Here is a 12,445-nt window from a genome sequence, read left to right as displayed (position 1 = left end):
TTATTTATACGCTTATTTATAAGTCATTAAGATAATATTTTAGATTTTAATAAAAAAGAACTTCACTGGTTTAAAGTTCGAAGAATTTTTATGGTGAATAATATCAATTAAAAATATAAATAAATGCATCAGAAAATTTCTCTTTTTTTTATTTGAATATAATCTGTTATTACAAGCATATAAACTTTTCTTTTTTTTTGTCATGATAACAATGATTTATTTGTAATGAGTTTCTCAACCTTGAGTGTTGAGGTCTGTCTTCGTGCAACAAAAGTTTAATGGCAGCACTCAGGCTAACTCTGAAAAAGTATGGAACAGGAAACTACTCAAAAAATCTACTCATTTTGAGGCCACAAGAAACAAGTTTCTTAAACTATATACACACAATCAGTTTGCTAAATTCACAATTCAATAAAATAAAAGGGTTCCAAAATCATTGCCCTTTACATTTATTTTCAAAAAAGAAACTAAAAAAGTATGGAAATTAGGGGTCGCAATACTTTTAAATTACTCATCAATGACCAAAAATTATTTATCGAATGTTATTTTAACGAAAAAATAAAGCATGCTATTGAAATCTTGTGAATCCCTAATAAGAACCATTATTAAAAACACTAGATTTATCAGGCAATTAAATTAGTTTCATGTTTGTTATCCTAACTTTCTCACTAGTGACCCCATTGACTTCTATACTATTTTCTTCACAAAAATATAATTGTGTGACCCCTATGGTATATGCTTTATGAGAATTTTAAAAATATAGGAATTGATTAGGTTTGGTCAAATTCCAAATTATGGCAAATTAATGCATTAGACAATGTAAATCCTATCAGATTTTTATAAACTTTCCATACCTACACAATATCAGCAAACCATAATAATGATAAACACTAAAAAAAGTAGAGACTTAAAGGATCATTTAACTTAACTATAAATTTTCGTGAGCATACACCACATGGAAGATACCTGCAGCTAAATTTATTTACATTATTATTATATGTTTAGGAATAGGTGAGTTTTCATTTGATAAATTTTCTTTATCTAAAAACTAGTTTTCATTATTATTATCAAAATAAGAGTCTAAATGTATTTATGCGGCAAAATGTTAAGTCTTAGACATTTCATAGCAGGTTTTTACTAACTTACAATTTTAAAATAATTACTCAATTCTATTTTTTTTTTCTTTAATTTAATTAAGACAGATTTTAACACTTTATGTACCAAATTTTTCATTTAGGAAATGGCAAACATTTTGGAATATTTATAAAATAAAAAAACAATTTTAGCTTTAATACGTGATTTGAATAGATGACAGACAGTATTTGTATAATCTATACATAGTTTTTGCTTAAAGAGACCTGAATGTCACATCTAAGTATTATGGGTTTATGTTAACATGAACTTTATCATGTTCATAACACATCGAACTTAAAATAATGCAAAAGAGATGCAATAAATAAGATATTCTGGCACCAATAACAAAATTTTTATTATCAGAAAATAAAATACACTCAATGCAAATGTTTATTGATTCCTTGTATATATTCATTGATAGAAGTACGGTGAATAATCAAAATTTTTTGTCATGACTTCAAAAAAAAAAAAAAAAAATCACACTTTGAATGAAACAGCCAACACAAGAACAAACATAAAATATAGCACAAAATTAAATATATTAAACATCAGTACAAATTTGAAATATAGCTTTAATAAACTCATGCTGTAAATGTAGAGAAAAGCAGTGTCAAAAAGATAACTGAAATGACATACGTCTAAATAAAGTAACACAATACAATATTTTAAATAAATCTTCAATAATCATTAGATAATATTTTTTAAAAAACATTATGTAATATAGAAAAAAAAATTAAAAAGAAAATGATATTTTCAACAGTCTTTTGATCCATATATTATAAAAAAAGTAAAATGAAAAACATACGATATCAATAATGAAACAAAGATAAAAACAACCACAATGCCAAAATGAGGAAATTTAGTCACAGCTGTATTTTAATTTCTTTTGTAAACTTTATTTTTTATTTTCCCATGAAAGAATAAAATGAGATTGATAAAAAATGCTGTGCATTTTAACATTTCAGATATTTTCCTTTCAAGGAATTAGTAAAAGATTAACATATAGTAAAGCAAAGTTTTCATAATCAAATGTGAAAGACAAATTAACAAAAAAAATTAACGTTTTTATGAGATTTCAAGATTGTTAGATAAAAAAATTCAAATCTCAATTATCCTTAGAAACAAAAATTTTCATATTTGTAGAAAATAAGTCCATACAACATTAATTCACTATTTTTAGTTAATTTTATTTGTAAATATATCATTACAATTAAAGCTTACTACTAATTTTTCTTACTAAATTTACAAGTTAATTTACTAAATTTAACAGCTTAAAAAGTACAAAAATTATACAAAAGATGATTTAAAATGTATACTCTGAAAGTTAAAGATAGGTACTATTTTGAACTGTATAAAATTTAACTTAGAAGATAAAACTGAAAACAGTAGATAATTTAGAAAATACGTCTATACATTCAAGTCATCAAAAATTTGAATTTAAAACTAAAAAATCAACACTTAAGTCTAAATTGGTTTTCTAAAGAAACTATTAAAAATAACATAGATAATATTTCTTCCTTAATTCAAGTAAAACAGTGCCTTTTAACTGCTTAGTCTTATGACAACTTTATAGTTAAAATTAAAAAAAAAAAAAAAAAAAAAAAAGATTACTGTTGTTTTTAATTTTAAAAAATTACTTAGCAAATATTTTTTTGAAAAGAACACACACCATAAAAAGCTTTATTTTGTATTAAACATAAAAAGTCTAATCTAACTTTTCAAAAGTATCTAGAGCACCTGAAGTTCCAAAAAGCACAGTAGAATTTTCAGAGTCTGGCCTTGCAAATTACTCAACAACAATTACAAATTGGCTATTAAGACAAAACAGTTTACTATTTAGTGAATAATTTAAATTGCTGTTTAATTTTAATTACGTAACTAGTAACAAATGGATAATTCATAGTTTATAAAAAAAGCATAAGTAACTCTTCTTTAACAATAACATTAGTAATTCTGTTAAACATATATCAAAATTTTATACATAACCAGAGTATATAAACTTTCAATTTCTACAAAACATCAATACATACAAAATACTTAAATTTACACATGAAAAAATAAAATATCAAAATAGATATTCCAAAAAAAATATAAGAGTTGTTCAGGAAAAGTTATAATAAAAACAGGTACATACAATAAACATTAGTCATAGGGACAAAACAGGCAACAAAGAAAAAAACAGAATAATTTTTCTTGACACTGGTCTCTGGCACAAGGCTATAGCACTATATGAACTAGTCTATGTTATTCAAGGCAGTTTTTCTCATTTAGAAACTAGTTTAAAATTTTGAGTTTATTAAGATTTCAGATTAGTGTTATAAATTTGTATTTATAATTAATATTTATATAAATTGTATTTATAATACAAAATTTACATTAACCTTTTAAAAGTCAATCTTTCCAAATTAAATTCTCATTTAAATTATTTTATTTGTTAAAAAGTTTTAGGCCCACAACAGTAATATTAAAATTTTATATTATCAAATAAATTAAACGACATATTCTGGGGATCATTATGTTAAAAAAAAATATGAAAATTCATAAGGTGGTAATGAATATTTTTAATTAATTTGAATACATCTAGCCGTTTAATTAAAAAAATATCCTCCTTTAGAAATAATTATTTATCATTGCTATTTTTAATCATTGTTAATTTAAAACTATTGGAAGTTTGTGTTTTAAATCTATTATAATTTATACAAATCAATACTTAATTCATTTTAAAAAATTTGTTGTCAAAATATTGTGACTTTTGATAATTAATCAAAGTAAGAATAGTAAAATAATAGTTATGTTTAATAACATAAATTCAAATACAATTTAGATAACAGATAATGAAAACTCTACTGTTGCTCTATTGGCTAAGACCTGGTATAGGCTTTTGCTTAATTGAGCAAAAAAAAATCACTTTTATGACCATTTCAGTCTTTGGAACTTTTTCCTCGTTTGGCAGTGGATATCACTGAAAGTCTTCCTCTAAGGACAACTCAATTTTGCTTTACACTACTGACTCTTATCACAATCACCTATAAAAATTAAGCAACATTAATTACCCTAAGTTAATTAAAAACCCAGAAAATACATTATTCTAAGTAAAATTACTTTTCACAGTTAACAATGAAAGTAAACAATCAGTAAATACATAACTTTTATCTTTTAACTCTTGTCAAGATTACATATAAAAAATTATGAACTTCAAAGTAATAAAAAATTAAAACCTTTCAGTAAATAGATATGAAAAAATAACAGGATTTGGATTTTTAAACAATTTTATGAAAAGGCTTTAAAAAGACTTAAGACATATTTTCTGCTTTTTTTTTTTTTTTTTTCTGAATGAAAAACCTGGGGGGAAATGTTCCTAGTTAAGTGCCTAAAATATATTTTTTTAAAAATTTCTCATTTTTTTTGCATTGATAGGGAAAAGCAGAAAATAGTTTTTAGCTTTCTTGAAAAAGAGTTAGAAGAACTGGACATTCTGAACTCATCTCTACATAACATGTAGGTAAAGAATTTTTAAATTGATTTAAAAATCATAACTTCTAAAAAAAATGATATTCTTAGCATAAATAGGATTTTTCATCAACTTTTCAGATTCTAAAGAATTTTTTAAAAAAACACTAAAAACTGGGAAAAAATTTCACAAAATCCAGGAAAAACTGTCAATATTAGCAATTTACTGGAAAATATCCAATAGAGTTGGCAGCTATGCTGCAAATAAAGGAAATTAAATAAACATTTCAGCACACATTAAAAAAAAGTTATCTTTCTAGTAAAAATTACCATTCATTGAAGAACATGGTGATCCAAACATCTCCTGAGATGCATAGGTAACATATAGAAAACCATCCTCATCTTTGCTCTCTAAGTACACTTCAGCAACAGTTTTAGACATACTGGCAATACTCCTATTATTTATCAGAAGATAGAAAGCTTGATTGGGTCCAAGGTGCATTCGATTTCTAGAACAATAAAATTCAATTATAATCAAACATGAAATTCAATATAACTAAATAACTTAAAAGTTGCACAAATCAGCTACACTCCCCAATAAAAACAAAAAATATTCTGTCAGAACTTTACAGACATGCATTTGAAGAGTGTGATACAGCAACTTTAACACATAAGCTTTACCCTTACTTAGCTAATTAGTTAGCCAAGAACAAGTCTTGCCAGCTGCCCATGGAATTAAAAGGGAAAATTTTTTAAGCAATTCATAGTTTGTGAATAAAGTCTATAGGCAATAGTGAAAATTCAATATTTTGAGAAGCTAGCACAAATTGCACAGATGTTGACAACATTTACTGCAATAAAGAACACCGACATCCAGGGTTTCAAAAAAGGACAGCCTTATTTTAAAAAAAAAAGTCTAATACTACTTTAGAAATTTAAATAAGGTGTAACAGTAAACAAATTAACCAACAACAACAAAATCTTTTCAAAAAATTTCAATTCAAAAAGATTAAAAATCACTCACTTTCTTTAAGATAAATACATATAGATAATAGTTCATATTCTAAAACCAAACTGATAAAAAAAATATATAAAAAACAGTATAAAAAAAAAGTTTTATCAAAGTTTCCTAAGATAAATATTCCTACTGATAGGACACCTTACTCTGAATAAGGGGTTTTTCACCATATCCCATGTAACCTTAATCCCTAGCAACATTGAAAAGCTGTATACTTTCAAGAAAAACTGGAATCTCAAAAATTAAAGATTTTCTAAAAAGTTTGAAATGTCCTAAAAAAGTGTAACATTATGTAAATAAAAATCTGCATTAAATCAATGAAAGATCAAATATAGAAAACCCAAATCATTAATATAACTGCAGCATTTTAGTTTACTAATTAATATTGCACTCACTAAATTCAACATTACAATTTTCTATTGTCCCAATAGTAAATTTTCTTATGACTACTGGTACAATACTATCAATTGCTGATATTTTAAAAATGGAATGTGACTTTCTGCAAGAGAACTGTAGCAAAATAATTGGTATTCTGAAATTATAAACACTTTTTGGTTAGTCAGGTACAAGTGAAAGTCACCAAAAACTGTAAACCTCTGCCAAACAAAGTTTCATTTATTTTTTAAACACTTAAGAATTAAATAATAATAATTAATTTTACTGAAAGTAACACAAGATGCTAAAAGTAAGGTCAGAATAATAAATGACTCAAAATTTTAAACTAATAGCCATGATGCACTAATTAAATATTAGCAAAGATGATCCATGTAGAAAGAAAAATTCATTAAAAGAATTAAAAATACTAGAATAAAGAATTAAAAACTTCAGAAAATAATAATTTAATAGTATGATATAATTAGGATACTCAGCAATTCCAGTAATACTGAAACAAAATGTTCAGATTAATTTTAAAATTAATTACTTTTGAAAATTGTTCAATGAATCCGTGCTATTTGATGATTAAAAAAGAGAAATAAAAACAGGCATTCATATGACTAAAACCAGACATTCACATGCCTAAAATTCACGTAACACGATTCATTGAAATACCTTTAATAAATTAACAGTTAAAATATAAATGTATTTAAAAAAGAAATATTCACCGAATTATTGTTAAGAATTGAGATACTGTAAGTTCTTGAGGTACTAAGAATTTTGTTTTATCCAACAATGGCAACTGTGATTCTTTATGATATCTTTCAACAATTACCTAAAAAGTAATTTCAATATATAATTAATAACGAATGGAGAAAAAAATGTATATATATAGAAAAAACTAATTTATTTAAAACTTATTTTAAAAAAACAGATACAATAACCATTAGTTCAAATAATAAGAGAACTAAGACAAAATCTCTGAAAGAAAAATATTATACACCTACATATAGTAAAAACATCAACATAATGCTTCAAGAATTCAACTTGTATAACATCAACATAATGCTTCAAGAATTCAAGATTCATTTTCAAACTATACAACCCATGACTTCCACAGGCATGGATTGCGATTCAATTTCAGACATTCTCAAAAAGTTGCTAAATTTTTGATAAATCTTATACATGTTAAATAAATAATCCCAAGAAACTAAAGCTTGGATAAAAAACTTCATTGACTTCAAAAATAAGCAAACAAAAATAAAAGTTTACATGTTAAGTGCTCATAAATAGGCATCCATTCTCAAGACTTGCCAGACATGAATAAAAAGAAACAAAAGTGAAAGTGAACAATTTTTCAGTGGTTGACTGACATCTACTTTTATTTCCATCCGCATATTTTTGAAACCAATGAACATATTTTTAAAATAATATCCTATATATGTGATTTTAGAGTTCTCATCAAAAAAAAAATTATTAAAAATAAAAAGACCAGAGGATTTCGGACCATAATGCAAACAAAAAATAAACTCCTAAACGATGAGTTATACAATAAAAAAAAGCACCCTGGAGGGGAGAAATATGCCCCCTCCTCATGAACTCTTTCAAACTATACATTGAGAAAAGCATTGATTTAGATTTTATCATATATGTCAAGCTAGTTAACTGAAAAACTTATTTTTACATTTTATTTATTTCAAAATTTTAAAACTATAAGGAATTTTTCTTGCAGATCAAACCTTTAAAACTTAGAAATTATGAGCTGAATTTTTTTTTAACATTACAATCTAAAATAATTTATTAAAAACAATAAAATAAAAAAATCTTTGAAGAGTCAAAAAACTCAAACAATTTAAATTTTAAAAAAAAGTAAGAAAAACATACTGAATCAAAGAAAATTCCATAAGATAAATTTCATTATTTTAGAAAACTAATGCTTATTTATACAGAAATATGAAAAAAATTAAAATAATAAATGTTTTAGAACTGAAGATTAATACATTAAAATATGTCAGAAGTATATGAAGGACATTCGTAATTTTAACATTAATTAATCAAGATTTATGATAATTTATTACACAGTATGCAATTTGAATTTAGAAGTATCCCTTAAAATAATTTATTAAACAGCACATTTAAAAACTAACGCTGGCACACGCAATTTATAATTTACATAATATGGTTTTGAGAATGACTGATTTAATATTTTCTTTTTCATATTATTAATTTCTATCTTAATCACAATAAATTACAAATAACAGTAACAAAAAAAAATTATAGTTTTATAATATACTCACAGGAATTTTTGTTGGGAACTTTGAACGAATATTTTCAACTTCGTCTTTTCTCGTAGCTGCAGAAAAATAATGAAAATTTAGATACATCAAAGCTGCAGAAACAATTTTATTACAGTTAATATCAAAACGTTTTGAGAAAAATTGTGCATGTTATTTTTATTTAATGTTGACCTAGAATCCAATAATAAAAAATAAGAATAAAATTTCATTGTATGACCCTTTGCCTTACAACTAAAATGAGACTGGAAAAAACTACATAAGAAATTTAATAATTGTTTTCGAATATAATTCTAATAAACTTCAAAGAAACCTTTAACTTTAAAGTTCTAATGCATCGAAGTATTAAATCAGAGTGTTAATAGACTTAAATCTTTTAACAATTTGAATTTTTTAGAGAATATTTACCTTATTAATCAGAGATAAGAAAATCATGTATAGTAAAAAAATAATAAAATTGATTTTTCTGCAAAAAATCTCTAACTCATTATAATTTAATATGACCAAAGAAGGCTCAGTTTGCAAATCTTCAAAGGTTTAAATTCCAAAATATATACTTCGTTAAAATATTTAAGATACATTCTCATTACACTAAGTAAGAGTTTCACAGATCTACTCAAGTGGCAGCACTTTTACAGATTTTAACTGTTTCATGACAAGCCATATTTATATATTTGATACATACATATTATGTATCTTACATAATGTAGGACTATATGAAATAAAAATTAACTTACAATTTAAACCCACTTAACTTAAATTTTAATGAAAAATAAGTAATAAATAACAATATTGTTAACATTTTAATAATCTAAGCAAAAATTTAAAAGAAATCGCTATCCATAAAGACATTGTGAAATTGTTTTCAGGGGTCTGTCTAGGTTTTTCTGAGAGGTACCTATTTTGTGAAAATTTAGACATAATTTGTGAAAAATTAAAAATTATATTAAAAAATCAACACAAAAATATGGATTTATCGTTTTTTAAGAGATACAAAAATAAAATTTTAAGAGAAAGTATTTTGTGAAACTACCGTTTTTCCTAAAATTGAATTTGTGAAACTACCTTTTTCCTAAAGTTGAATTTGTGAAGGTACCGCTAAACGGTAGTAAATTCGGCCTAGACAGACCCCTGGTTTTGTACACTTAATGAACTTGTCATTCATTGCATAACTTGTTTATTTCATGGAACAGCAAATGCAAAAAAAAGCTAGCTTTGTACAAATAGCAAAACAAATGAATGATTGCATTTTTACTTAAAACACAGGGGTCTGTCTTGGCCAAATTTACTACCGTTTAATGGTACAGTAGGGAACCGATTATCCGGAACGATCGGGACCATCGATATTCCGGATAACTGATTTTTCCGGTTTTCTGAATCGCTACAAAAAGCCGTTTTTTTTATAGTTAAACCCAACTAAAAAAAAATTGGAAATAATCTTAAAAAGAAGAAAAAACGATGAAGTAATACACTAATGATTATTTCCAAAATGGTGGTAAGGTAAACATCTTTCAAAAAAGAACGAAAAATCCTGAAATCTTACGAGGAAAAAAAATTTTTTTTTAAAAAAAAAATGGCGGGAAAACTAATCGAATTTCGTTCCGGTTTTTTGGTTTTCCGGTTTTCTGATTTCCGGATAACGGGTTCTGTACTGTACCTTCACAAATTCAACTTCAAGAAATACGGTAGTTTCACAAAATACTTTTTCTTAAAATTTTATTTTTATATCCCGTAAGAAACGATAAATCCATATTTTTACCATATTTTTGTATTGTTTTTTTTAATATAAATTTTAATTTTCACAAAATATGCCGAAATTTTCACAAATGATGTCTAAATTTTCACAAAATAGGTACCTCTCAGAAAAACCTGGACAGACCCCTGAAACAGGAAGCTCACATTTATTGCACTTTCAAAATTATTGAATTTACCTTGAAACTTTCTTTTTAATAGCAATAAATTAATTATTAATAAAAGATTAATAATAAACTACAACACTAAACAAAGATTAACAGTAGACATGTCAAGGCACATATATTAGGAACCATTATTTATTTTTTTTGAAGTTGAAAATTTTAATTTTATCTCAGTTAATAAAGGTTATTAGCAATAAACACGGGTAAGATTTTAAAATATCAGAAGATTTTAAAATATTTTTAATCATCTCTACCTTTTAAAGGCTTATTTTAACTAGTCTTACATGAAATGCTAAAGAACTGCTTCAAATGTTTGAAGCTGCAGGTCACAAAGCGAAGATAAAAATTCAGTCTTTAAAAATGTATTCTAATAAAAAAAAATGAAAGAAAAAAAAATTTCTTCACATATTATATTTTTTTGATTTCGGATAAAAAAAAAATACATCAACAGATTACTATTTAATAAAAAATTTGGCAAAGAATTAATCAGTTATGCATGTGATTAGAATTCCTTTTTCTAAAAATTCTCTTTTTAACATACCAAGCCTATTTTAAACATATTTATCACAAAATTACACAGTGATGAATCTTAATTTTTCACGTAAACCATAGCAATTAAGCTTTAAAAAGAATGAAATCACAAAAGATCTGAATATCAGCAAATTATTTCACAAGATGATTAAATTTAAATAAGGTAATCAATAGTTCAGAAATATAGGTAAAATAAGATCTATGAAAAGAATTACAGTTCATACAATTATATAAGTAATCAAATTTTACAGAAAGAAGTTTAAAAAAAAACTACTATAAAAATATATCCATTCTTCTCTTAGAACCTTTATGTTCTATATTTATTCTTAGAAATTAACAATTACATTTGTGTGAAAGTCAAACCATTTACTCAATGCTTGATGACGTAAATAGAAAAACTAATACTGTTCGAAAATGCTAAAAGAAAAAGCATTCTATTATTATAAACTAATTGAAATAATTTTACAATAATAAAAATTAATTAAAATTCAATGAACAGAAATAGCTATTTCATCAAAAACAATTTTAGAATCCGATAGTTAGAATTTATCTTTCGATATCTACAACATATCATTTTAAATAAGGTAGATTCATTATCAATTACAAAGATAAGCAATAATAAATTATATTTCCTGAATTTTATTAAACTATGTGTATACAGCTATTAAAAACTCATTACAGTAATTGTGCACAATACGAAAAGAAGTTCTTCGCATCTACAACTGAGAGATAAGGAGAAAAAGTAAACAATGAAGTTTACAAACATTAGCTAAATATGTCATCAAATGAAAGGAAGAGGATATTCAAATCAACCCAACCCATAACATACCTAGAGATTTCCTTTGCTTAAAAGTACCCATAGCACTGCCATGTTTATCAGAATGATCAGGAAATATTTTATGCATAATGAAATAATTTGTTATGCTTAACAGACTTAGTCGAAAATCCAGACAAACCGAAAAGGAAGTAATTTAATAAAACATGTGACAGATCGATTTGCAACAACTCTAAATTACGCAACGTCACGTTACAACTTTTCGTTTCGCTGAAAATCTTGTTGCCAGATTTCAAACATTTGTAGAGTTTAGCAATGTTAACTGCCTAAAGTTAATATTTAAGGGCCATTCACACTGCATATAAAAAATCATATACGTAATTTTGGATATTCCAGTGAAAACCTGATTATTGAAATTATTTTCCCGCGAAAAACTCGCCAATCAGATTTTCTCTCTCATCGCATATGTGATTATTTGTATGCAGTGTGAATGTACCCTCATGCTCTTTTTTAAGAAATTTGTTATTTATTTGTCCCGCAGTGGACTGATCGTTAAGACACGGTTCCCAGCAGATCACCGAAGTCAAGCATCACTGGCAACGGTCAGTGTGCGGGTGGGTGACCACTTGGATCAGTCTGCATAGGGACCGAGGGTGTGCGGTATTGGTCCTCGTTAAACTGTGCTACCGTAGAGTGCTCGACTTCGCGCGCAGGTCGTCGGGCTTCCAAAGCGGGGGTGCCATCCTCTCCGCAGAGGATCAAAATTGTGATGGCATGTCTTCGGATCATCCTCCGGGATGCTTCCCAGACGGTCGCCAATAGCCCATTGTGCAGCTCTAGTGCGACGTAAATTAACAACAACAACAATTTTTATTTATTTGTTTTTTTCCCTTTAATCGAACTTTGTGATGAAGAGTAATTATTTTCTTAATATGCTTTAATATAGTATTAG

The 12,445-nt window shown here is 25.8% G+C and overlaps 1 protein-coding gene across 2 annotated transcripts; it reads right to left on the bottom strand.

The window, feature by feature from the left end:
• Positions 1–1,464: 1,464 nt before the first annotated feature.
• Positions 1,465–11,784, bottom strand: LOC107439604 (microtubule-associated protein 1 light chain 3 alpha). 2 transcript variants are annotated; one of them, XM_043048636.3, is made up of 5 exons: positions 11,548–11,784; positions 8,275–8,330; positions 6,706–6,812; positions 4,915–5,093; positions 1,465–4,160 (listed from the first exon to the last, which is right to left on the bottom strand). In XM_043048636.3, the coding sequence occupies exons 1-5, from the start codon at positions 11,621–11,623 to the stop codon at positions 4,138–4,140; spliced, it is 441 nt and encodes a 146-aa protein (XP_042904570.1). In that variant the 5' UTR covers positions 11,624–11,784; the 3' UTR covers positions 1,465–4,137. The 2 variants fall into 2 exon arrangements, with proteins under 2 accessions (XP_042904570.1, XP_042904571.2); XM_043048637.3 differs by lacking the exon at positions 11,548–11,784 and adding an exon at positions 11,398–11,453 and having other exon boundaries at positions 3,984–4,160.
• Positions 11,785–12,445: the final 661 nt, after the last annotated feature.

This window comes from Parasteatoda tepidariorum, chromosome 6 (genome assembly GCF_982258835.1).
Source record: "Parasteatoda tepidariorum strain Cologne lab strain chromosome 6, Ptep-v5.0, whole genome shotgun sequence".
NCBI classification, from domain to species: Eukaryota; Metazoa; Arthropoda; class Arachnida; order Araneae; family Theridiidae; genus Parasteatoda; species Parasteatoda tepidariorum.
The sequence above is the reverse complement of the archived record's forward strand: the minus strand, read 5'-3'. Positions and strand labels throughout refer to the sequence as shown.

Excerpts from the sequence above, each read along its gene's own strand:
- LOC107439604 (XM_043048636.3), bottom strand. The coding sequence starts at position 11,623 with ATGCATAAAATATTTCCTGATCATTCTGATAAACATGGCAGTGCTATG. Across the intron at positions 8,331-11,547 it reads TAAGCAAAGGAAATCTCTAG|CTACGAGAAAAGACGAAGTT; the intron begins GTATGTTATGGG and ends ATTTTTCTGCAG. Across the intron at positions 6,813-8,274 it reads AGTTCCCAACAAAAATTCCT|GTAATTGTTGAAAGATATCA; the intron begins GTGAGTATATTA and ends ATTACTTTTTAG.